General features: G+C 48.0%; 2 protein-coding genes across 2 annotated transcripts in view; one reads left to right on the top strand and one right to left on the bottom strand.

Moving 5' to 3' along the window:
* The window catches only part of DYM (dymeclin), a 319,690-nt gene that overhangs the window by 23,662 nt on the left and 268,551 nt on the right, over positions 1-27,477 (top strand). The window lies entirely within an intron of this gene.
* Positions 8,953-27,180, bottom strand: LIPG (lipase G, endothelial type). Its single transcript, XM_084887404.1, has 10 exons — positions 26,792-27,180; positions 23,452-23,633; positions 21,446-21,625; positions 20,106-20,217; positions 15,002-15,223; positions 14,289-14,531; positions 13,498-13,618; positions 12,402-12,620; positions 10,367-10,471; positions 8,953-9,681 (listed from the first exon to the last, which is right to left on the bottom strand). The coding sequence occupies exons 1-10, from the start codon at positions 26,886-26,888 to the stop codon at positions 9,660-9,662; spliced, it is 1,503 nt and encodes a 500-aa protein (XP_084743530.1). The 5' UTR covers positions 26,889-27,180; the 3' UTR covers positions 8,953-9,659.

A 27,477-nucleotide genomic window follows, 5' to 3' on the forward strand; every position in this document is an offset into this window, starting at 1 on the left:
AAAAAAATATATTTTATTGATTTTTTATGGAGAGGAAGGAAGAGGGATAGAGAGCCAGGAACATCGATGAGAGAGAAACATCTATCAGCTGCCTCCTGCGCACCTCCTACTGGGGATGTGCCCGCAACCAAGGTACGTACTTGCCCTTGACCGGAATTGAACCCGGGACCCTTCAATCTGCAGGCCGACGCTCTATCCACTGAGCCAAACCGGTTTCGGCTAATGTGAATTCTTTCTGTCCGTTTATTTCTTACTTCCCTTTCCCCATTTTTATACGTGATGATAAAAATGCTTGCAAACTCTAAGAGGAGGGCCCTGTTGTCTTACCTCCCTGGCCATGCTACAGATGGTTTAGGCTCCAGGCCCCAAGACCAGTCTTTTTTTCTTTTTTCTTTTTTCTGTTTGTTTTTTTTTTTCTTTTCTTTTTTTGCTAGCATTGGCCTCATAAACTCTTTATTGTAAACAGACTTTCAGCTGTGGAAGTTCAACATTTCTACTTAACACCTGGGAGGCAGCTGAACTGTGTGCCACCTGTGAGGGGGGCTGAGGACAAAGGGAGAGGTAGGTGGTTGAGTCCTCTAAGGTTTTATCTTCCAAGCTGAAGCGTTTGGAGGTTGACCTGAGGTCACTGGGCAACCAGTGAGGGAGTTCAATGAGCGGGCAATGTGGTCAGAGTTGCATTTCAGAAGAAAAGGGGGATGGACTGAAAGCGGAGTGAAAGGGGAGGACAGGGAGGAACCAGAACTGCCCAGAAATGAGGTGGAGGCAGGGAGTGAGAGAGAAAGGAGGTGGTGAGGGAGAGAGGCTGCTGGGTGCACAGCCCAGGGTCTGGGGTACGGATCTGGGGTAGGAGCCTAGGTACATGGTGGTGCCATGGGAACTGAGAGAGGACATGGAGGGCAACAGTCTGAGAGTTCTGTTCTGGGCATAAGAAAGTTGAGTTCCTTTTGCAGTGAAATGTATTCTCCATCCGCCACCCCACAGAGCCCAGGCATCCAAGGCAGCCTGTACACTGCCTGGTTCTGATCGGGCAGTTGAGAGTGTGTTTGTGACTTGGTCAGAGCTTGCTCTGGGACAGTGGTCGGCAAACTCATTAGTCAAAAGAGCCAAATATCAACAGTACAACGATTGAAATTTCTTTTGAGAGTCAAATTTTTTAAACGTAAACTTCTTCTAATGCCACTTCTTCAAATTAGACTCGCCCAGGCTGTGGTATTCTGTAAAAGAGCCACACTCAAGGGGCCAAAGAGCCGCGAGTCGCAGTTTGCCGACCATGACTCTAGGAGGTGGTTCTGACATCTTGAAGTAGAAAAGCCCTTTTCTGATGTGTTGCCGCTGAGTAGGCTGGAGGGAATGAAGAAATTACAGCATCTCCAGAACCTGTTGTTGTTTTTAAGTGTATTTTTATTGATTTCAGAGAGGAAGGGAGAGGGAGAGAGATAGAAACATCAACGATGAGAGAGAATCACTGATTGGCTGCCTCCTGCATGCCCTCTTGGCTCCTGCAATGCAAATGGATCAAGACAAGTATTGTTGGGAGAGTCCTAGAGGGTGATGGGTGATGGGTTGCTACAGGCCCAGGGCTACAGAGCCACACCTGCAGTCATGTGGCTCCGCATTTTTCCCTGGTAGCCTGAGAGCATCATTTTATCAGCCTGGGCTAGAGGCCAGTCTCATTTGAGATAAACAACAGCTATTGCATGGGCCACATCAGAAGCATGCCAGGATGACTATCTGCCCTGGAAGGCATTTGCCCAGCGATGCCAACCCTGTCATCCTACAATAACTCCTCTGATTTGGACTAGTCCACCCAAAGATGATGTCCCCTTGTATATATACTTTTTTTTAAAAAAAGATAAAAGAAAAATTAGAAACCATCAGAAGCAGCCCCTTATCTTCCTACTCACTGAACCGTCCTATATTTTTTTTTGCATCCTTTGCTCCTTCTCTGTGTTAGTGAAAGTTGTCCCTCATCTCCTCATGTCCAACTGACTCCCAACACTCTAATTCCCTCCTCCGAAGCACCCCCCGTTTCTGTAGCTGCTCCTCTCCTCAGAGAGGGTCCCCTCCCACCAGGAGAGGTGGTTCTGCTGGTAAAACACCTCTAATCTATCCTTCATTAATGTGCGTAATTCTGGAATCCAACTGAAAGCTAGTTGGGCAAGTTTGGAAATTTTGGTGACTGCCAATTTCCCACTTACCTGAGCTCCAGAAGGATCATTTCTTCATTGTCCATTTTCTCATGAGAAAGCCTTGAAATGAGTCTCCCTTCAAAGAAAGCAGGTATCAGAGAACATCCAGATTTCTGTAGAGGACAAACAGGCTCCTTATAGGAATTTTCTAAAAGGTCATTTCTTTTAGTGCTTTTAAGGGAAAGAACAAATATGGGCGTTAGTGTCTGTAGACCCAAGCTTAAGTCTAAATCTATCCACTTACTGAGGGGCCACTGACCTCTTGGAACTTGCATTTTCTCCTCTGCTGTTGCCCACAACAATACTTACCACATAGCTGGTTGAAACGGTCAAATGAAGGAACATGGTGAAAAGACTTTATAGTATAGTTAATTTGTCAGTCATTGATATATAATTAAACTTACAAAAATATGTCTGTTGTATGAAGAAAATTGACTTTCATGAGCTAGCTCAAGGTCAAAGGCCCTGTTCTAACTTTTTTTTTTTTTTTTAAATATATTTTATTGATTTTACACAGAGGGGAATTGAGAGGGACAGAGAGTTAGAAACGTCGATGAGAGAGAAACATTGACCAGCTGCCTCCTGCACAGCCCCCACTGGGGATGTGCTCGCAACCAAGGTACATGCCCTTGACTGGAATTGAACCCCGGACCCTTCAGTCCGCAGGCCTACGCTCTATCCACTGAACCAAACCGGTCCCGGCTAACTTTTTTTTTTTAATGTATTTTATTGATATTTCACAGAGAGGAGGAAGGGAGAGAGATAGAGAGCTAGAAACGATGAGAGACAAACATCAACCAGCTGCACACCCCCTACCGAGGATGTGCCCACAACCAATGTACATGCCCTTAACCGGAATCGAACCTGGGACCTTTCAGTCCACAGACCGACGCTCTACCACTGAGCCAAACCGGCTTCGGCCCTGTTCTAACTTTTTGATGTGGGGTGATTTTGTGAGGCACATGCTATTGGGTTAGAGTAGGACAAAGTTTATGTCAAAATGGAGAACTGAATGTCAGCTAATGTCCTGGTTGCTCACCTGTCCATTCTTACTACTCTGGGTTTCAATCATATTGTTGTATCATAAATCAGCAAATGAGATAACAAGATGCCTTAATGAGCCAATTAATTAGGAGTCATGCCGGGACCGGTTTGGCTCAATGGATAGAGCGTCGGCCTGCGGATTGAAAGGTCCCGGGTTCGATTCCGGTCAAGGGCATATGCCTTGGTTGCGGGCACGTCCCCAGTGGGGGGTGTGCAAGAGGCAGCTGATCGATGATTCTCTCTCATTGATGTTTCTAACTCTCTATCCCTCTCTCTTCCTCTCTGTGAAAAATCAATAAAATATATTTTTTTAAAAATCAACAACAACAACAAAAAAATAATAATAATTAGGAGTCGTTTATTGCACATGCCCCAGAGGGAGGTGTCTCTTCTACATCTCTGAGCACCACACACAGGAAGTCTCCTGTATTTATACTTTTCAAGCCTCTTTGTTTGCAGATATTACAAAGGGCTCTGTGTGAGTTATTGTTACAGACAGTTGTAACCTTGAATACACAATGAGTTTGTACTTGGCATAAGAATATGATAATTGTTATCAGTATTAGTCTATTTTAGTCTATTACATTGGATAGCTAGCTTGCAAGGTCAAACAGTTAAGTTTATCTTTTTCTATTATTTGAACTAAAAACAAAGTCATTTTACAGAATAACAGACTGTCTTAAAATGACAGAGTTTATAATGACAGAGTTTACAGGACTAGGGACTATCTAACAATAGCAGAGAGTTTCAAACATCAGTATTTTATGCAAAATGGAGGTTACTATGCTTCAACATCAATAGGAGAAGAAAACTATGTTTTTGTATCACAGTGTTTAATTTTAGAGTAGTTTTTAGTACTATTCCCTTTTACTTCCCATCTCCTATTCCCACCCCCATGGAATGGGAGTCTTCTCATTGGTGTTCCACTGGTGCTCCCCTGGGCACTCCCAGCTCTGAGATTCCCTGTCCCCATGGGTGAGCCTCTGTTCAGTTCCACTTGGCCTGAACAGAGAGTCTCCCTCTTCCCCTCTCTCTCCCACTGTGACATCCATGGCTTTGCCACACTGATAAGGCAGAAGCCAGCCAGGTGCTTTCTCCTCCTTTTATGGTCAGGGTGATTTCAAAGGGTGATGGTGATGGTGATGGTGTGATGTGAAAGGGAAAGCACCTCCATTATCGCCTCGCAGAGTCGGGGTGGTTTCAAAGGGCGCCTGTGTGAACGGGAATGCACCTGGGAGCAGGAGAGCCTTTAGCCATGCGCAACAGTCAAAGCAGACCAGTGATAACTGGCTTCCTTCTTTCTCCACATCTCATCCGGGAGCCTCAGGGATGACCTAGGGGTCTCTATCAACACTCTTTTAAATCCTAGGAATTGCAAGTTGACTGGTAAATAGTCACCTGTCTTTGGCTGGAACCCCTGGGGAACAGGCTCTGCCTGAGATGGAGTGTTGTGTGCAGGGTTTTACTAGGGAGCAGTGTCTGGACCATTACCCCTGGGGAGTGAAGGCAGAAGGTCTGAGTAGGGTAAGAGTTGAGCTATAATGCAACAGGGACTTCCGCTGATCCCACCATCTACTATGGCCTTTCAAAGTTGTCCTGAAGATAAGGAGGTAGGGCCTGGATGTATACTGCCCTGGTGGGGAGTAGGGGGGCTGTGACCTCGAACCTCTTGGTTGGCTGAAAACAATTCCTGAAGAGAGATTTAGATGAGAGCCCTCAATTGCCAACATGCAGCTGGGGAATGAGGGTCTGTGCTGAAGGAGGCATTTGGGTGGCCCTCCACATGCCCACTGCATGTCTATCTAAAGTGGTATCTTGGCATTTTTTAGTGTTCAAATTTTACATTTAAAAAAATGTCATAAATAAATAATTGTGTATTTTCTTAAACTTATTCTATCCTAAAATATTTTTCATGTATTCAGAGAGAGTAAGCCTTACAACTCCCTAAAGAAATTATTTGTCAGTAGAAAGTCAAACAGTAAATTAACAAATTTGGTGTAAAAAGAATTGGAATTAAAAATTGATGAAGATAGGTTGAAAAACTCAATATGAAGATATCAATTCTCCTCAAACAGATCTATAAATTCAATGCAATCCCTAAAAAAAAAAATCTTAGCAGACTTTCTGTAGAACTTGAGAAGCTGATTCTAAAATTCATCTGAAAATGCAAATGACCTAGAATAGCTAAAACAACGGTAGGGGGGAAAATCATGGTTAAAAACTATCAGTGTCCAATGTCAAGACTTACAAAGCAGCAGTAATCAAGAGACTGTGGTATTGACATCAAAATAGAAAAATAGATCAGTAAAACAGAGTCTAGAAATAAAGTCACAAATATAGGTAGAAAACTCAAAATGCCTGGATAGACAGTTAGCAATGTATCCATACGGGGAGTACCACTCAGCAGTAGAAAGGAATGAACTACTAGTACATGCAAAAACATAGATCCATTTAAAAATATTGTAATTATGCTGTGTGAAAGGTGGGGGGGAAAAAGAGAACATACCATTCATACATTTTACTTACAATTCTAGGAAACTCCAGCTCATCTATAGCATCAGAGAGCAGGTTGGTGATTGCCTGAAGAGAGGGCAGCAGGTAGGACCACACAGGGGCATGAGGAAACTTCTAGAGGTGAGTGACAGGTTCACTATCTTGACCGTGATAATGATTTCACAGTTTCATGATGAATTCACATATCAAAACATTAAATTGTATGATTTACATCTGTGTGTATTGTGTCCATTAAACCACAATAAAACTGTTTAGTGAAGAAGAGGAGGAGAAAGAGGAAAAGGAGAAGGGGATGGAGGAGGAAAGGGAGGGGTTGAAAGAAAGAGAAGAGGAAGAACTACTAATGAAGAAGCCCTGAAGGAGGGAGAGACATCTGCGGTGTGGTCACCAGGGAAATGAACTGTGGGGTGAAGCCACACTTCTGAGATCTACTTCTGAGATTCTCTTTTGAGCCAGCCAGAGAGGTTGGGGTAGCCTGGACAAAAGGAAGAAAGTAGGACTGGTATCTCTGACAAGAAAAGGAGGATGAGTTGTTGAGGTGGTGAGAGAATGCTCTCCCTCCCAATAAATAGTTGAGGTATAGGCTTCGCAACAACCCCACTGAAGTTGTCTTGGGATAATGATCAGGGCAGAAGTCAAGATTTCTTTCATTCTAAAGTGTAGTCTTAGCGTCTCCATGCCAGTGAGATAATCCCATCCTCTGTTTCTGGCCTCAACACTTTCAAAGCTCCTATGTGGCATTTGACCGTGATCACCCACCTCCTGTGGAAGAATAAAAGAGGTAGAGTGTGGCTTCCTTTAGGCTGAGATGATAGCTTTGGTCCAGATAACTCTGCTCCTTGCTGCAGCTGACATCTACACTTGGGTCCTTCCTTGCTTAGACCTGTCCCAGCTTCCAGACATTTCCAGCAGCCCGTTTGCACCACAACACATACATGCACCGGTATGATATAGTCAAGGTTAAACGGTATTGCTAACCACAGATGTTTAGGAAAAAAAAAAAACATGACTTGAACCCTGGTTTATATTCATTTTACTCTTATTTCTTTTATTTACTTATTAATCTTTTTTTTTTTTTTTTTTTAAGGATGGCCTATCCCCAGTTATAAACCCAGTTATAAAAGACAGCCTAGGTCCCTCTTGGCTTAATGGAGTATAACATCAATACCAGCTTGGAGTTAAAAATGATAGAAAGATCAACTTCTATCTGGTCTAAGCCCCTATAATCTAGGTCCCATGCAATCAAACCTATATCCTCACTAATGTTCTCCAATGTCCATCTTCTTCCTAACATCCACCTTCAGGCATTTTTACTGTGATCCAAATCCTTTTTCTCCTTGTGTTGGTGAAAGGAGTCGTTGTCCACTTCCTACCAATAATTAATACCAAATGGAGACTATATCTTATGTTAAAGTAATTTTTTGTCAAACCCTAGGATTGAGCATCCATAAGTCTCTTGACTTTTTTTTTTTTAATATATATATATTTTATTGATTTTTTACAGAGAGGAAGGGAGAGAGATAGAGAGCTAGAAATGTCGATGAGAGAGAAACATCGACCAGCTGCCTCCTGCACACCCCCTACCAGGAATGTGCCCGCAACCAATGTACATGCTCTTGACCGAAATCAAACCTGGGACCCTTCAGTTCGCAGACCGACGCTCTATCGCTGAGCCAAACCGGCCTCAGCAAGTCTCTCAACTTTTAAGAACTGAGTTGCCACACCACTTAAAATTCTGTAGATTTTTATTACTTTACTATTACAAATTTTAATCTTGAAATTAGTTAATCTTAATGTAAAAACTAACCATATTTTTGTTTTTATACATTACATAAACTTGAAAAATAAATAATGTTCTGCGTAGCATTAAAAAAAAGCATCATTATATACAAATAAGTCTTCAAGCCAAATGTATAAATATAGGACCCACCGAGAATTCGATTGCTAAGGATTCCATCAGTAAAAACAGGTCAGAGGTAACCAGGAGGCATAGTCAGTAATACAAGCTCCACTTTGGCTAGAAAGCAATGACGGAAACAACAGAAGAAGCACACGGTTGGATGGAGACAACACCTTGACTTGGAACTTGAAGGATTATGTCTTTGAAGTTTGGCATTGAACAAAGATACAACTTTGGCACAAGACAGGTTAAAACAGTGTCCTTTAAAAACCTACTAAGTACAAAAAAAAATCACTCTTTCCTCCCCCACCTGATATCATATCTCCTTCCAAATAAATCTCATCCATAAAAAGCCCCACCCCTTGGCACAGATTTGTTTTCCTGGTTACAGATTAATAAAAGGGCTTGGGCTTTATGAATGGCTCTGAGAAATATTCCTTGTTAGCCACATCTGGGGCCGATTGGAGAGAAATGGCTATAAACGTCTTGATGAATTTGCAGAGATCAACACACCATGGACTTTGCCTCTAAGAAATCTGGGTCCTTGCCTGGCCCCCGTCACCAACATGGTATGTAATTCTAGACACGTGGCTGAACCTCAGAGCCTCATTTTATATAGAGTTAATAATGGCTTCCCTGCTCACCTCCTGTTGTTAATCTCTAATTAGGTAACCCACAAGAAAAACTTTTGGAAAGTAAAAATGGGTCCCTTGGATTTCATGTATATTAATTCAAATGAAGAATTAGAGGCTTTTCCAAGAAACTCAACAGAAAAGGGGCTGGTAATAGAGCAAGGTGTTTCTAAGCAAGAAAAACAATGTGTTAAATCTTAGCACCAGCTGTTTCACAGGTAATGGCTCTGGACAATCAGATATGTATAACATATGCAATGCCTTCTACCTCCCTCAGCAAAAGAGATTTTGCTCCAAAGCAATCATCTCTGGTAGTTGGCCACCATTTCGACCCCCAACACATATGGCGCCCTGCTTGCTACTCTGCTAGTGATCAAACATATCACTCTCAGGGGGAATGCACATGTCAACCAAGAAGAAATAGTTAGAAACCTCTGAAAACCCCATGGTTCCCAATTCTTCTATCCTCCCAGGGGTCTTCAAACTACGGCCCGCGGGCCACATGCGGCCCGCAGAGGAGTCTGATCCGGCCCGCCAGGTTTTTTGGGCAGTGAGCGCAGCCGAGGTGTTACAGTAGGAATTAGTATTTCATATAGTCCGGCCCTCCAGCTCTCTGAGGGACCGTGATCTGGCCCCCACTTTAAAAAGTTTGAGGACCCCTGCGTCTAGCCCATCCCCAATGCCCCTTGTGCCTTCATCATATGTATATTCGTGGACCATTAAACTTTAAGGGAGTCTACAAATCCCAACCCCATTAAGGTTAAGTGCTTAATAAACATTTATCCGATTAAAAAAAAAAAAAAAAAAAAAAAGAGCAATAGAAAAATAAGAAAGCCAATGATGTGTGCTTTAGAGAGTGAGTTAATGAACAGGACAGAATGTCGAAGAAGTAACCGACATTGATCGATGTAGCTCGTTGAACCCCAGCATCGAGGGCCTCAGCATCACCCCAGATCAACTGTCTCTGGGTGAACATGACACAGGTCTGCCATCCTGACAGGTCAGCTCCTAGCGGGAAGGCCTGTCACTACAACGCATGTCAGGCCACACACTGACAGCCAGTGCTCCTTGCCAGGCAAAGCACAGGCCCATCCAGTCACTTAGCAGCCAGCCGGGTATGTGCAAGAGGCCCAAGCATTTGGACAGCTCTAAGGCCTGTTCTAGGGCAGCAGCAGCAGCAGGAAGAGCAGCACACAGTCCCCTCTGGCGAGAAGTCCCAGTTGTCACGGGAGGCAAGGCCCTGGACCAGCAACCAGGCTCTTCCCTGTGCTCCAGGGTCAAGGCCGAAGGGGATCCTTCCATCAGGTGGGTCCTCAGCAGTAACTTTCCTCCATGTGCTTGATAGGCTGGGTGCGGGGGCGGGGCCTGCTGGCACCCTCAGGGAAGCTCCATAGTTTGCCTGAAAGGAACCAGGTGCTTGCGTGAGCCTAGACTGAGTCACTTAATTAGATGGGCAGTTTCAGAATCCCACAGTCCTGTGATCTCTGATGCTCCGTAACAGGAGACAGAGCAGCTGGCCTACAGCCCGGCCCTCAGGATGGCAGACAGCTCCTCACAGGGGACCCGGCACGGGGGCAGCTGCTTGATCATTGACAGCCAGATCAAGGTGAGGTGGTTTATCTGAGCAAGAAAAGGCCTAGGCTTGAGCAAACCAATCTGCCTCAATCCTTGCTCCACTGTGACCAGCTGGAAAAAGTTTACCCTGAACTCTCCAAGCTTCAGATTCACCACAGGAGCACGGGGTTAACAACACCAATGTCCTGGGGTTGATGATAAAAATGAGTGAAGGCACTGAACTCGAGGTGGGCACATGTGTGTGCTCAGCATATGGCAGTAAAATTATTATCTAGCACCTTGGTTGGGGCAAGAGGTAGAGATTAGTGGTAGGGCTGGTCTCCCTCCTCTTCAGCAAGTGTTTAGACTCAGAGGACACATGACGAATCCCCCTTATGGATGCCCACCACTTCACACCTTGAGATATCACCTTTCTTCAATTCTCCAACCTGGTACCCAGCCCCATGTCCACACGAGCTGCGTGAGCAGTCAGCATGTGCTGCATAAACGTAGGAGAAAGTCCCGGTTACCTGATTCCATCTTGTATTCTCCGGCTATCCAGACACTTGTGAAACCAGAGCTCCTGGCCAGGGGCTATGCTGGTGTTCTCAGGGTCTTTTGCACAAAAAGCAAATCTAAGAGGAAAAAGAAACCCCCGAGGTAAGCAAAGCTCTACAGGGGAAGGCACGTGGCTGTGCCTTAGCTAGATGGTGCTTTCTGGATCCAACGTGGATGGAGCAAAGGGGAAAGAGAAGTTTTCATCATGCCGCACCCTGACTCAAGGGCCTTCAGAACACCCTACTGCAACTGCAAGCAGGCCAAACCGGTCTCACCTTGAGGTGCCTCATGATTCGGCTCATGCAGCCTTCAATCACACCTCTTCCACATTCTTCTCTCTGTCTGTTCTGAAGATTGCCTGCTCTTGGAAGCCTCCCTGACTGCCTGAGACCCTGATCTCCCAATTTAATAGGAAAGCATGTCCTTACAAAAATGTTAGCTTTTGTTATTGTCGTGATATCTAATGGCATGGTGTTAATAACAGATGTTTCCTCTTGTTTAACACGTTATGCACTGCCTTGAATTGCTTGTGGATTCCTGTATCTATGGTGGACTGTAATCTCCTCGAATAAAGGAACTCAAGGTGCCTCCAGTACAGACCTCTTAAATATACACCAAGGAGCATGGCTGGACTCAGTTGTGAGTTAAAACAAAGATTCAGGAAGTGGACAGCAAGATCCCAGGTAGAATCAGGGTTCTAACAACCATTTCAACTCTGACAGCCAAATTACGTGGCCTATCCCCACCCCCATCTCAGAAGTGTGTGAGTAGCATGATCCCATGACCAATAGATGAGAGGGACACCTGACCCTAATGATCACCTGCAGGACAAAAGCCACAATCAGAACAGCTTTAAGAATCTTTACCAGGAAACCCAAACAGCACATGAGCCTATAAAAAGATGGCTTGCCTTATCATAATCAGAAAAATAATTAAAACAAGAGTAGGGGACCAATTCATACCCAACAGGGTAGCAAGAATGTCTCACCAAATATAGGTGAGGAGGAGGGGAAAGGGGAACTCTTATTCTGTGGCTAAGATTGAAAATGGGTCCAACCACTTGGGGCAGGAAATTAATAATATCTAGTCAAGTGAAGATGTGTACTATAACTTTGAAATTCCACTTTTTCAGTATTCAATCCCCAAAGAAGCCCTCACACATGTGCACCTCTGATTCTCTAATGGCCAACCTGTGCCAGTGGCGATGAGTGCACACAGGGCATATGAAGAGTGTAATGGAGAAAATGCCAAATGAGGTACAAAGGGGGCAGAGGCTGTTTCCAACCACCGTAAGGCTGACCATAACCTCCCAAAGGTCTGCTGAAGGATTTGACCAAGGTCACCCCCAACACTCTGGCTTCTTCTTAGAAAGAAGCTGCTCAGAGGGCCAAGGCACAGGTGAAGGCAGTGACAGATGAAGGTCTGGATTTTTCATGCTAGTCTTGGGGTTACAGGTGCATGGAAGCTGCCAGCTGGCCTAGCATACAGGATTCTCTTCTACTTGATGCCAGGACCCTCCCCCGTGTCCTTGACTCACAGCCTCGGAAGGAGAGGTCTGATGCTCTGAAAAGAGGATGCTCGAAAAACCAGGTCCCACCAGAGACCTCATCCTGGGGGCTCCCTGAACTTGATACTCTCTGGTTTGTTCCACACAGGAGCAAGCAAAGACTTGTGGTGGACCTCAGAGCACACAGTTAGCAAGCAGCACTCCTGAAAAGCCCTGTCTGGGGGCAGCCCTGCTTCCTCTGGGCCAATAGAACAAGGGCTGGATTGCAGCCCCCACTTGTGCACCCCTCTCAGCCAAGGGCCTGTGATCAGGGCCCAAACGTTGACCGAGGACTTGATCTGGACTTCACTTTCCCTTGCAAAGGTGTTTGAGGTTTTGCCCCCATGTTCTGGATATGAAAGGACTGAAGGTGCTTGCTTAGCAAAAGGAGAGAATACAGCCGAGGAGCACACCTTGTGCATACAACTGACAAGGGCCGAAAAGGGTCATGAGGCACTTACTTCCGCTGGGTTTCCCCAGACTTGACGCGGATGCGCCTGATATTCACTTCCTGCTCAGACTTCCGGGATTGAGACAGGTAGCTTCGAAAGTTGGTCCACAGGGTGTACCAGGACTGAGGTACCCGTTTCCAGGTGAGTCTGATCTGCAAGAGGTCTCCCAAGTCCTCCTCTGTGTAGACCAGGAAGGTGTTGGTGGCATTCAGCCTAATCTGCTCCACTCTACAAACGGGGAGAAAAGTTGGTCTCACTCCCCAGCCACTTGGAAAACTGCCACATCTGTGGGGTGATGCCCTGGCAGGACCTGCCCCCATGGACAGGAGAGAAACAAGGAGAGGGCGCTCCCCCACGTCCTCCAGCTTCACTGGCATCACTACGGCGGAAGCCCACTGTCTCCACGCTGACATAAGGATAACTTTGCCCACTGCACCCCAGATTTTTATCAAACATTCCTGAGTACCTCCCTATTTATTCTACTTCCTAGGGGCACAGGTCCAAGAAAGAACAGAAATGAGAAAACAGAGAGAAGTCACATCCCCCCCACACTCATCAGCATCCTCTTCCTCTCTGCCCACAGGCATCTGTCTCCTGGGAAACTCCCAGCCCCCTCCAGCCCATCCCTCCCATTAGACATTTGGGGTAACCTGCCTTACCCCATTTGTGTGTGTGACTAAGTGCATACAAATCTGTCTCCCAACTAGACCCTGAGCCCTGATAGCCACTACCTGGATAACGCCTTGTGCCTTATGAGTACTCAACAAATATACACAGATTGCTGTGTCCCCGCCCACAGGTAACTAGAAATGGTCCACATTTCCTAATGCCTCCGATGTCAGGCGTTGTCTGAAAGGAAAGAGCACTTTCTGCCCAGCAGATCTAGCAGCTTCTCACGCTGCTGATGAACCCCGGAGCTTCTCTCCCAGAAACATTGTGTGTCAGGGGCTCAGTGGTAGAGAGCAGACAGAGACAGAGGACTGCAGAGGCCTCAGGAACCACCCAGCCCTCAGGCCACACCCCTCTCCGTGGTCCACACACTCCTGCACTCTCTCATTCTCACATCAACTTGTCCTCACCCCAGCAGAGGGAACTTGGGACTTACACTTCCAACGGCAGCATCTGCGAGTCTGCACTGGTGCCATAAAGGGTGACATAAAAGTTGGGCTCGATTTCTGTCGTGTTCTTGTAGCTGAAGAAATGGATTTTCATCTGGTAATGATAAACTGCAGAGACAGCAGAACAAAGACGGGTGTGAGCCTCCATTGTCATCCCAGGGCAACCTGTCCCAAACTGAGTCATCTGTCACTGGGCTTTTAGGGACTGTCACCCTTTGGGCCCAGCCCAGCCTCCGGCTTCTTTCTGGTCTCATTCTGTCCAATGGCGTAAGAGGGAGAGAAGAAGGAGCTCTAAACTGGGGGTGCAGGAGACCTTTCAGTGATTCTGGCCCAGCTACTTTCCTATTGCATAGTCTTGAATTTAGGGCCAAGGCTCTTTGAGCCTCAATTTCCTCATACGTAAGTAACGCCCACGATTCCCACAAAAGTTTATGGTTTTATAACAGGTTATAAAAAGGCAAGAAATCCTTTTTAATCCCTGTTGATCCTACCTCAGGTTTGTTGTGATAATCAAATAGGAACAGCTTTGAAAAGTTAAATGAAGAGGGGATTTAAGATATTAACACCCTGATCATGGAGTGATGATTCACATCGCAAAAGGAGTCCCCACCATTTGTTTTTAGATCAGCTTTCCTACGGCACGCACAACGCAACACGATTTGTAATGATTTCATCTAACTGTAGCGGGCCACGTCTCCCGGCTGGGATGTGCCCTGTTCCTTGTGGTGTTTGAAAGGAGGGTGGCCAGTCCTCAGGGCGCGGCGGGGACTGAGGTTACCTCGGAAAGGCATGCCCGCCCGGGTTTTTAGGTACATCTTGCTGTTCCTCTTGTGCCTTGTTTTCTTGGCGTTGTAGCCAATGCTGTTACAGCGGTGCTTCCGGCAGCTGAGGCAGATCCCCTTTTTGAAGCGGTGCGAGTCCGTGCACTGGAACGCAAAGCTCGCCTTGTCCTCGTTCATCAGGGAGTCAACAAAGAGGTATATGGCCCGCTGGTGCTCACACTTCATGCCTTCTGCGATCGCTGAGGGGAGGGGGGAGGGACAGAAAGCATGCATGATGACCCGCTCCTCGATCCGCCCGCTCAGTCAGTAATCACTGTGCAAAGTAAGTACTGTGCAAAATTGGTAGTAAGTACTGTGCAAAGTAAGTACCATGCAAAATTGGTACTTGGTCAGCAAGTCCTGTGCAAAATTGGTACTCAGTTAAGTCCTGTGCAAAATCTTCAACCAACATGTATTCCTTTTGTTATAAAAATAAATTGACCAATAATAACTGGACCTTCTCAAAGCATGAGAAGGCAGAACAGAGGCCACAGGAGCCTGTTCCCAGGCTTGTAGGATGAGGAATGGCAGACAGCTGGAGGGCCATGGTGGGGGGAAGTAGGAATAATGAAATAAATGTAGTTGGGGTCTCTAGCAGCCTTGGCTGATTTAGGAGAGGATGGGGTAACTGAGTCAAACCTCCCCAAGAAGCACAAAATAAGGAACTTACTTCCATATGCAAATGACCCCAAAACATCGTTGAGTCCACAGCCCGGCTGGAAGTCGCCCCCGTTGGGATAGATGTCGATGTGGCCCACGGGCATCTGAATCCCGATGCTCAAGCCGAAGGAACTCGTGTAGGTGTGGAGGACATCCACAAAGTCCGCGTCGTCGGGGGACAGCCTGCTGTGGATGTCCGCCCTTTCAAACCGGGGCCCGGCGGGATCCAGTCCTACAGCAGAAGCCCAGATAGACTGTGTTAGGTGTGTCCCGTCAAGCCCGAGGATGCAGAATGAAGCTGTCCTCAGAGCCCAGCCAATGTGCCTGCAGCCCGGGAACTTGGCTTTCTTCCACCACCTTCTCCTGCCCTGACCCCTCAGCTGATTCCGAAGACTGCCCACAAGCTCCACCCTGGCACACACCAGGACTGCCAGAAGTAGGTCAGTTCTAGAAAGAACTCGGGCTGCAGAAACTAAGCAGTTCACCCCATTTATTCTGCCACTGAGAGCCTCAGAGGAGCAGGCTTTTCACAAAATAACTGAGCTACCTCCATTCTGGGAGGGAAGACTCAGTCTCCCCACGCTGAGCTAGTCATATTTGGACTTCATTGGTCCTCTTTCCTTTAGTGATAAACCAGGTCCAGGGGTGGAATGGCGAGGGTGGGTGGGAACACCAGATACACTGAGAACCTATACCTCATGCCTCCAGAATTCTTCTGTTTTGCAGCTGCTAAGAGAAAACACCCCTGCCTGTGAACTCTCTGGGCAGGCGATGGGCATGTGGAGAGAGCTGGCTTCACATTTGAAGATCGCAAATATCGCTGGGAAGCTCATTACAAATTCAGAGTCCACTCTGCTGCTACAGAACACTCTGGACGGGCAGACCAGCCACTGGTTACTGTGTGTATGTGTGGGCTGCGGGAGAGGGCAGGGAAGGAAACTGGGCAGGAGTGGCAACCACACGAGGCTGTCACCATCTTTTCATGTTGGAACCGCATGAATGCAAAGCCATTCAAAAAAGGAATTTGCAAACTATACATTGCAGATTCCTTACCCTCTAGAGATTCTAATTAGTAGGTCCGGTATGGGGCCCAAATATATATATTTATTCTCCAGGTGATCCTAAAAGTAGGTAGTCTGTGGACCAGATTTTTAAAAACTTGGCCATGCTTCAGTATCACCTATAAAATGGAACCTGAATGTCTTAATTTATACAATTCATGTGAGATAATGTAAGATTAAGTGCTTGTCAGTGTAAAATCTAGCTACTATTGCGAATCCCAAGTAATTATGGGTGCCAAATTCATCCCAACCCAGAAGGCTCTTCAGACACAGAGAGGAAAAGTTAAGAAAAGAGTATTTACAGCCGAGGAAGGGGGTCTGTTTAGTCTGGAACAGTGGTTCTCAACTGGGAGGGATTTTGCTCCCAAAGGGACATTTGGCAACGTGTGGAGACATTATGGGTCGTCAAACCTGGGGGGTTTGGGGGAGGGGTAGACACTGCTAAGCATCTAGCAGCTAGAGGCCAGGGGAGCTGATAAACATCCAGCAATGCTCAGGGCAGCTCCACAGCAAAGCATTTGAATGGAGCGGAGGCTAAGAAAACCTGATTGCCAAAGCAAGGCGGGGAGGAGACATGACCAAAAACAGTCATAAAAAGGAAGTGATGCTACCTACTGTCAAGAACTGTACCAGCCCTAGCTGGTTTGGCTCAGCGGAGAGAGCATCAGCCTGTGGACTGAAGGGTCCTGGGTTTGATTCCGGTCAAGGGCAGGGACTGCAGTCGCAGGCTCCTCCCCAGCCTGGGCCCTGGTCAGGAGGCAACCAATCGATGTGTTTCTTTCACATCAGTATTTCTGTCTCTCCCTCTCTTCTTCCACTTTCCCTAAAAATCAGTGGGAAAGGAGCACATTGTGAGGTTTGAGAGAGTAACTTCAGGAAAAACAAAAGGCAAAGCGATTGTCCAGAGTGGACAGTAAACCTGTGGAACTCATTACTCATGAGAACTGGTGGAGGTTGAAACTAAATAGTTTCCAGAAGTTTAGAGAAACATGTGTAAGGCAGAGGCAGAAAGGGAGGCCAGGCTGCCTGTGGGCTCACGCCAGCCCAGGACCCAAAAGAAAGATGGCACAAAAGCAGTGTCCTCCCCAGAGAGCCCACGATGCCTCGCTTCAAAGGCTGCAAGAACCGCAGTTCTGACACCAGCAGCCTCTCCCCTGCCTGCTGCCCTGTCTCCTGGAGGGAAGAAAAAAAGGGAAAAAAGGAACATTCTGCTTTGCAACCAATACAAGAGAGGGGCTCTCTGCTTGGTGTGAACAAAAATCTCCACCAGACGGTCAGCGCCATGGAAACGGAGCTGCGCGGGAGGAATGCGGGCGGCTGAGGGCTTCTCGACAGGCCTGCTGGCGGCCAGGCTGAGCCTTCCCTACCCAGACTGCCCGGCCTGACACGGGGCCAGGGCTCACATTCGGGGGAAAGTTGCACAATTTGCTTTGTAGACTAGGAATGGGATGGAGAACTTATCCCCTCCAAAAAGAGAGCAGACAGAGAACCACCCCTTCTGCTCAGCCTGACTCCTCCAAGAGTGCTGTCCACACACACCCACGTGCACGCACGCGCGCACAAACACACCCACACACACACTCATTAGAGTGTAAGATAGTGGACCCATTATTTAAGCCCTGAGTCATTGCAAAATGGAGCCAAAAGGACCCCCTTTGCCAGGTGCTATGTGCCTTACATATGGCACGAAGCACCTGCCACTCATTAGGTAGCATCTAGCCCAGAGCCTACAGAGTGGTCACTTAATTCATACTTCTTGAATGAATGAATGAACCTATTTGCTTATTTATTTATTAATAACAAACTAGACAAGGGTTCAATTAGGAATATGTGATCTATTATATCACAGAATTCCCTCAAAAGCCTAAGAGGGTAAAACCCAAGCAAACCCCAATGCACAGCTCTCTGATCCAAGCAAGACTGAGAGTCCCGTCTCCCCCTGCAGGCCCTAGGCTTCTGCACGGTGTGGGCAGCGGCAGCAGTGGCCTCAAGACCCCACTCCAGCTACAGTCTCTGGTCCTCTTACCAGTCGGGGCCACCTGCTTCCCAGGCCCATGAGAAAGAAGTCTGAGGGGAGAGGAGAGGGCACAGCTACCCTATCAGGCATGCACAACAGTGCATGTCAGGTCAGCCAAATACCCCCTGAGGGGCTGCTTGGCAACTGGACCGAGGCCACTCCTTCCTGTTGTGCTCACCCAAGGCCCCTGTTGCACAGAGAAAGGCCGGGAAGAAGGGGCCGAGCTCAGGACGTGTGGCCCCCCGTGCCCCAGGCCGACAGCACAGAGGACTGATTAGCATTCTGCCCGAAGCCCACAACTCAGTAGCTGCCACCCAGACAGGGAAAAACCGGACACTCCTCATGGCCCCTCTCCTTTAGGATTTAGAAACCAGGAAAGGGAGGCTGTGCAACTTGTCCTTGTTGCCAAGGACTCTCTCTGGTGGTGGGGGGGGGACGGGACAGGGGGGGACCTGGTGGGTGCTGGCCCTGCTCTGGACATCGCACTTTGCACGGAGACTAAAAGGAGGTGCTCAGGAGCTAGGACCCAGAGGGGCTCAGGGTCAAACCGCTTTGTACTCAGCGGGTGAATGAGCAGTCATGTGTGGCCACACAATCACTGCCCACCTAGACGGCTCAAGCCCCGTGGCAGTGACAATAAAAAGTAAAGTTCTCAAAGTATGCTAAACCAGATGATTGGATCTAAAGAAGTGTGAGTGTGTGTGTGTGTGTGTGTGTGTGTGTGTGCACGCATGCAAGAACATGCGACTTAAACCCAGATGATGATATAAAGAGGTCCACTAAAACCTCACAAATACATTTTTTAAAACTCTACCCAGCAGCTTATTGCTGAAACCTGAAACTCCACCTTTACTAAATCTCTCTTTAGCTAAGAACACCCTTCTACCTGAGTCCTGTTTCAAAATGAAATTGATCCACTCTTTCCTTCTGTGGCAGGGATGAGGGGCAAGTGAAGACAAATGAAAGAATGTTGGAAGGAGGTTAAAAGTTCAGGGCAACGAATTTGCCATTCATTTTAGCCCGGAGCAAGCCCTGTGTCTGTATTAGAGGGGCCCCAACATGGTAAAGAGAATCTTTCCCACTTTTCAGAGTCATTGCAGGATTTAACCCAAGCGCCCACATCAAAACCTCACTAACATGGAAAGCTCAATTTTCTATTGACAATCTGGGTGCCGATATCAGCAAGGTGTCTTTAAAGACAAAGTTGGGGGTTTTTTTGTTTTGTTTTTTGAATATATTATATTGATTTCTTACAGAGAGGAAGAGAGAGGGATAGAGAGTTAGAAACATCGATGAGAGAGAATCATCGATCATCTTCCTCTTGCACACCCCCTACTGGGGATGTGCCCACAACCAAGACACATGCCCTTAACCAGAATCAAACCTGGGACCTTTCGGTCTGCAGGCTGATGCTCTATCCACTGAGCCAAACCGGTTTCAGCTAAAGACAAAGTTTTAATCATCCGTCCTAAACAGGTCATTATCACTAATAAACATGCCAGCCAAAAACTCTGGTCGATAAACTAGAAATCAGAGGCAGAATCCAAACTACAATCCACCCCTCACTTTTTCCCTTGAGGTCCTAGCATATCACAGGCGGGGATGGAAGTGAGCCCCAGCAGCTTGGAGGTCAGGACTCCACCCCACTTCTGCCCTTTAGTTATTAGCTGTTTGCCCCTGGGTGTCTTCCTCACCTGCTGGGTCAAACTGGGGCTTTGGGACCCAGGATTCGTCTGAAGGCCTAAACAGCAAAACTAACACCATCCTCCATGCACCCAGCCTCAACTATGACATCCCTTCTGGCTTTCATATGTTGGGGTGCCATACAGGTTCAATTGGAAGAAAAAATGGGTTCCATGACTGACTAGCATATTTGAAAAGCTCTAGAGTAGACATCATTGGGGTTTCTTTCGAAGCTGATCTCTGTGGCTTCCTCGTGCTGCCCAAGGGAGGGGCCCCCTGGTTCAGAGAAGCCAGCGTGTCAGAGGAGTTGCAAGAGCCGGAGGCCAGCTGTTTGTGGAGGAGGCAGAGCTTACCCGTGATCCTGCCCACCGTGCCTGTCACGAAGTTGCCAGCGTACCCGGCCACGTGAGCTCCGAGGCTGTAGCCGATCAGGTGAACATTCCCAAGAGAAAAGCCATCCTTCTCCTGTAGGAAGGCACACAGAGTCACCAACATGTCAACGGTTGAATCGTGACAAGGAAGAGACCCGGGCGGGAGTTGGGACAGAGACGTCCAGGGGCCGGCTTGGCGGGCAGTGCGACACAGCTGGAACCCAGCCAGGCTAGAGGAGGTCAAAAGGACATAAGAGACGCTTTACATGCCAAGTGCTGAGGGCAGGTTGTGACCAGAGGCTGTATGCCTGACCCTTCCCCTACATGTTTCTCATTCTTTCTGGAAGCATCTAAGGGAAGAGGGTGGCGGGTGGAGGTCAAAGCCACCAAACTCCCTGGAGACTTGAGTGTCCACCACAACCCACAGCTGCAGACTCCTTGCCCACCCTCTTCGGCCCCAAGAGCTGGGTCCTCTCCACAAGCCCACCTGGGACGCCAGAGTTGGGACATCGCGCCCTGACCGGGCACTCGCTGATGAGGGGAGAGGAGATGAAGATTTGACCCCAAAGCTTGGAACCAAGCTCTACAAAACAACCTAGGCAGAAGACGGAGGGACTGTTCAGGAACCCAGAATTTTAAGATCTTTAGATCTGTGTTCCACACTGAACATTTTCAGCAAGGCAGTAGTTGCAAGCAACGCCCTCCCCACTCGCAGGACAGGCACCTTCAGAGGCAAGAGCAGACTTGGGTAGATTCGTAAGATTACCAGCCAGCCCTGTCTCCTGGCCATTCCCAGCCAACCTGAGGGCATCCACTTCTGAGATAAGAAAGTAATGACCCATAAGGCAAACTTTTGTCCAGCAGATATAAAATAACATGGAAAATCCAGAGATGTCTCAATAATTTAAAAGCTCTCTGAAAGTCCCAGCTTTTGGGTATTTCAACCCATACTTAATTCAGTAACAATGTGGATCCCAAAGATTTTGATCAGACATCTGGAAGTCGCTGTAATGCTATCCAATCTGTATTTCTTTTTCTTTTCTTTTTTAAATATATTTTCATTGATTTTTCATTGAAGGGAGAGAGATTGAGAATTAGAAACATCGATGAGAGAGAAACATCAAGCTGCCTCTTGCACACCCCCTACTGGGGATGTGCCCGCAACCAAGGTACATGCCCTTGACTGGAATCGAACCTAGGACCTTTCAGTCCACCGGCTGATGTTCTATCCACTGAGCCAAACCTATTTCAGCCAACCTGTATTTCTTAAGAGAGTTCAAGGTGCCGCGCATGAGAGATGACCCCCTCCCGTCCCCAGTTACCTGAAGCCAGTCGAGCATCCTGGCGATGCTGTGTCCCACCGTTTTCGTGTTATTGACCGCATCTGCATAAAGCTGGTGAGCCAGGGGGAGCCAGTCCACCACCACGATATTGGCTTCTCTCTCTCTCATCCGCAGCGCTGACACAAGTTTGTACAGCCATTCCCCAAGTATGCCAGTCATCTGCGGAGAAAACAGGCAACTTCCTCAATCTCCTCTGGGCTTAGGAAATCCTAGTGAACATAGCGTTCAGTTCCATTATCCTCTCCCCAGCTGATTCCAGAACCTTCCCATCGACTGCTCAGCGACCAAGCATTTGCACGTGAGCAGAGCACACCACCAGCAGGAGTGTTTGTCTTCAGTGCTCTTTACATTCCCAGTTTTCCCCACCACAACGTTCACAGTGTTCTGCCCCGCTGTCCTACAAGGCCACAATGAGCTATGCATTGGTGGCAACTCTGCCCTGAAGTTAGCCTAAGTTCCTGTCACAGTTGGGCAGGTGGCCTGCTCCATCCTTCAAAGACTACTGGGAAGGGTTGTCTTGGAGAATTAGCTTCTCTCTTGAAGACGCAAGGAGATGGTGTCTCCCAGGCAAACTCAGAGTTCACAAATGACCCTGTCCCACAATCCATCCTTCTTGACCCCAGAGAAGGAAAGAACGCTCCTGGGAATCCCAAACTAGAACTCCGAGCATATTTTCCCACAGAAACAAAGTGTACATGGTGACAAGGTCCAGTTGTAAACCTATCCGCAAGCACATTATCAGATAAAAAGATTTTCTGTGCCTGGCCTGGGAACCCAAACGCCATTTACAATCTTGCCTCTATGGGAAACTGCTATCCCAAGTTCCAAACAGATAACAAAAGAACTTTCTGAAATGCAACCCATTTGTAAGTTGCAGGCAGTTTGTATTTGCACTTTGACAGGGGGCCTTAAAAAGATTCAAAAGCGTGATTCTAAGCATGGGCTCCAGGATGAAGACAGACAGACAGGCCTTGAAACAGCTTTTCAATCACTTTAGTAGATAGACACCTACTCCCCAACCCCCGAAGGCCTGACCCCAACAGTTGGTGATAGACCTAAAGACCCAGAAAGCAGGTAATGGATATGAATTTCTCATTAAGAAGAGGAATGTCGCCGTGGCTGCTTTAGTTCAGTGGATAGAGTGTCATCCTGAAAGGTCTTGGGGTTCGATTCTGATCAAGGGCACATGCACAGGTCAAGGGCTCGATCCCCAGTGGGGGGGGCATGCAGGAGGCAGCCAATCAATGATTCTCTCTCATCTCTGATGTTTCCAACTGGGTCTCCCTCTCCCTTTCTCTCTGAAGTCAATAAAAATATATTTAAAAAAGAAGAAGAGGAATGTTCCCTCCCCATTAGCCCAGGCAGAAACCTGCTCACTTAATAATGCCATTTTCCTACCAACTGGCATTATGTGAGTGAATTAATCCCTTGGTGGTCAAAAGCTTCTGGAGCTGAGTGTTAAAACCCTTTTTTGTTGACGCTTGTCATGGACCTTTCAGTGTGAATTGCTCAGCTAGGGCGCATTGAGAGCCCCAGTGCCTTTAAAAAGCCATCTCCATGCAAACAGGAGGGCACTGTGCCAAAGGCAGCCAGCAAATCAGGCCAGCTGGCTCCTCATCGGCGCTCTGAGCCAGTCAGGTTGCTTCAGCTCAGCTCCGTTCTTAAGGAGGGATGGCCCCCGTGAGGCAGTGGTTGACCAATGTAATTAAGCGTAATTAGAGGGATCCTTAGGAGCCGGTGGGGCTGGGTGGCTGCCCTCAGGAGAGCCACTTTCTGAAAGCCGCTGTGTGCCAGCATTAAACACCATCCTGCTGGAGTCCAGATAGCCCCCTCAGCGAAGTGCCCATTACATCCTTCACAGCTGTCTGAAATACAAGCAGCCCACAAGAAAAGAGGGGGGAGGAGGGGAGAGGGAGGGGAATCTGGAAGTACCAGTATTCTTTTTAATTGGCCAAAACAAAAGAAACCAAATCCCCTGGGCTCACCGCCCATCCGTGAATGATGAAGAAGGTTTTGGCTGTCATGTTGAAGCCACAGTCTTCCAGGGGCTGGTTGTGGCCAAGGGGGAGGTAACATCCTTCGTGTTCTGGGTCCTCGGAGATGCGGAGGTTAAACCTCACGGGGGGTTTGGCAGCGATCTGCACATCCTTGGGTTCGTGGAGCTCATCTGGGGAGAAAGAACAGAGCCTGGGTGAATCAGGGGGCCTGAGTAATGAGGGATTGGGGTACAGCTCTAGCACACCTGGGGTCAGTTACTTAATCCCTCCTGGTCTACATCTTTACCGAGTGTTTCCTCCACACCTCCCAGAAAAATTGCCAAGCTATTGTAAAAGGGACATCTAGTCTACATTTCACAGTATTTACTTAGTCACTGCTATTAATTACTGTGACTCTGAAATAAACATGTCTCTCTTGCTTGTCTTTCTTCTTCCCTATCAAAGGAGTTCTCCTTCCTTCCCCCCAAGGAGCTACTTTTAGATCATGGGTGCTCAATTCTTTTCCTGAAATGCTTGGAGCCAGTGGAGTTGCAGGATTCAGAAATGCTCAGATTTGAGAAAGGCATTAGGGCAGTGTTTTTCAACCTTTTTTGGGCAAAGGCACACTTGTTTCATGAAAAAAATCACGAGGCACACCACCATTAGAAAATGTTAAAAAATTTAACTCTGTGCCTATATTGACTATATATAAAGTAATTCTCTTGAATAGGAATCAAATAAACACAAAGAAAGTATTTTATAATTACTTTATTATGAAATATTAAGTAAACAAAATAGTGAAAAATTATAAAATTCTTGTCTTGTCTGCACCTACGGCACACCAGGCAACATCTCACGGCACACTAGGGTGCCGCGGAACAGCGGTTGAAAAACGCTGCATTAGGGTACATACACCATGTCTTATATAACACCTCCAGCAGGGTCTGGGCCACTCCCTTTTCATAAGCACCCTAATATTTCTGCAGGGAAATGATGTGACTACTCATACTTGAGAACAAAAAGGAAGTTACAAAATAGCCTCTGGTCAGATCAGCTCAGTGTTGCTGCCAAATGAGGTAAGGCCAGGTCTTGCAGGCAAACAAGTTACCAAACCAACTCTCTAGCTGTGGGAGGTTGTGGAGTTTGAAGTTGGAGGTGAGAAGCTGTCGACCTGTTATACAATGGGCTTCTCCTAATGTTCCCAACTGGGTTCTAGCACCTACTCCAAAAACCTCATGCATCCTCCATGCCCTTTGCCAAACCAGGCATGTGCCAGGCATTCTTTTAGTTTGTTACATGAATGGCTAAAGCCAAGGAGAAACTCCTAAGAGCAGAAAAACCGCTCTCTCCAGTTCCACTGCTCACACACAGAGCCACGAAGGGGATGACCCTGCTCCCAGAACACAGCTGATGTCACTGATGGCCCGGATGGCCTTCACACACTGGGGGCTGGCACCACCACACGATTTCAGCCATCCAGGAAATAGTCCCTTGCTATTGGGCTAAGACATTAGAAAAATCAAGCTCTCTTGTCACTCAGAAATCAGGGGGAAAGATACCAGCGGACCATCCCAGGAGCTTCATTTACCCGAGAGTTAGGGAGCAAATGGAGTCATGGACAGAAGGACCAGAATGGGGAGCAGGGGGTGGAGAATGCACCAGATGTAAAAAGGATAGGGTTCCAGAAAAGGCAACTCAATACACGTGAGCAGAGCTTTGTAATTAACGAACAAAGCCCCGACCGGCAGAAACTTGAGCCATGCATATAACTAGTTTGACACCTCCCCAATTTCCACCCCAATAACCTCTCACACAAAAAACCAGATGGGGAATTCTAGGAAAAAGGGCAAAGGAGTCTCCTGGCTTCCTGGAACAGGTTGGTGGATAAACCCCCACTGCAACGTAAAGGTGAGTAAATCCCCATAGTTCGCCTCTGCAGCTGCATCTCTGACCCCAGGCTTCTCGAGCCTGGGTCTCTTCAACCTCTGGGACTTCATGGTTGTTCTTCATCCAAATGTCCTCGTGGCTCATTCTCTCACCTCCTTCCATCCCTTGCTCTCCACTCTCAGAGAGGGAAGCCTTACCACAGATTGAAACGATACCACCTTCTCCCACCAGCACTCCATCCATGCCTTTGGTAACATCCAAACACCATTTGTATGTTTTAACACATTGCAGACAGATCTCGAGAATTTGCCAGCTTTGTCTGGTTCCACTTCATATTACACAGTGTTTTACAACGCATCATACTTTAAAAAGATATTAGCTTGTGAGAACACATAATAAATAACTTCGACATGCAATGGGTATTTCATTTTAAAGCGTGCCTCTCACATTTATGTAAAACGTTTTTTGTACTCTTTCAGCAGAAACTTATCTGGCCACTGGGCAAAGTGAGCAATAAAACTCCTGGTCCGCAATGTGTTAATTAGATGCCTGCCTGTCTTCTCACCGCTGAAACGTACGCTCCACCAGGGCGGGGTTTTCCCTGCTCCCGGAAGAATGCCTGGCACTAAGCAGACATGTACTAACTACTTTTCTGGATGAATGAAATGGCCCGACATTCTCAAAATCGCGGAAGTTGGAAGGAACGTGAACATTCCACAGGAGGGGCGCTAGGTCACACGCTTACTTAGCACTGGAGTTGGGGGCATGTTAAGGAAAGCAAGGCTTTCCCATTCATCATCCACTCACTCATTCATTCAAATCAACCCTCCCACCAATACATAGGCTGACATGGACCAACATCGCCTGACCAACCTCAGCAAATAGTAGAGGAAATAACGGGGTGCAGTTTAGAGGTTCCCCTGGCACTACCGTTGGGTGGCCCTCCCCTCATTCCTTCTGCCAGTGGGAGAGACTGCCCTGCAGAACTCAGGAGGAGGAAGAAAAGCCGGCAGCCAGGAGGAGAAGGAGAGGGCGTTGGAAGGCGTGTTGGGAGGAGGAAGTTGGCAATCCGGGGCAAGAAGTCACTCATCCAAGGCTCCTGCCACCTCGCCTTCCACACACCCACAGGGTTGGATTAAAAGGAGGAGGCGGCGCCTTCTACCTCTCTTGGCTAGGAAACCTAGCCAAGGTTGAAGAACAAGGTTGAAGAGCAGCCGGCAGCCAGTTGGGCTGACTGGACAGCACCCATCCATCGGGAGCCAGAGGACAAGTGCACCCACCAGCCATGCCCGGGTCAGAGGCGCCAAGAAACAGGTGAGCGGCCAGGCTCCGCAGCAGGAGCAAAGGGACAGCGCAGCGGGAAAGGAATGTCCTGGACCCGGAGGGACGAAAGGAGGGTCTGCAGGCAGAGGCGCCGGCGCGGACAAGAAGCTGGAGGCAATAAAAACCCAGAGCACGTTACCTTGCGGCGGTCCCTCCGGACCCAGGGGCGCGGGGCCTCCCGCGGCAAAGCAACAATGGGCGCTCCAGAGGCAGAGCAGAAGGACGGGGCTCCTCATCCTTTCCCGCCACACACCCCTCCGCCAAGCAGGACTTGAACAAAACAACACCAACAACAAAACCCCCCCAAAAAAACCCTCTCTGCAGTTCCCAGCAGCCCAAGCCTGTGAGACCCTGGGTGGGCGCCTTCTCTCCCCCAGAGGGTGGGGTGGCCCTGGCCGGCTGGCGGCGGAGAGGGTGGGAGAGGGAGACTTGGCTGAGCTGGAGGGAGTGTGAAGGGGCTTCGACCAGAACCAGACTGGCCCGCGCCCGCGCCTGCCTCCAACCGGGGAAGTCCGGGCTCGCCTCGGTCGCACAGCGAACTCCGGGCGAGGTAGGTTTTTAAAAAGGACGGGAGTCATCTGACCCATCGCCAGATGGCGATTTGCATAATTTATTCCCGGTTTAGGACTCTGATTGGCCACGCCTTCTCTGACGCCCGGAACCCAGGCTCCCAAAGTTGGAATGGAAGAGCCACACACCCACCACGTGGACGCGCTCCACCCGCAGCCCGGCGCCCTCCCTCACCTGCCGCCTCCTGTCACCCCTGCCTCCCAGCTCCCAGTCCGGACCCCAGACTCTTCGTCTCCTCTGCCGCCCCAGGGTGGG

The sequence above is a fragment of the Pipistrellus hanaki genome (assembly GCF_964339955.1).
Source record: "Pipistrellus hanaki genome assembly, chromosome: 6".
NCBI lineage: Eukaryota > Metazoa > Chordata > Mammalia > Chiroptera > Vespertilionidae > Pipistrellus > Pipistrellus hanaki.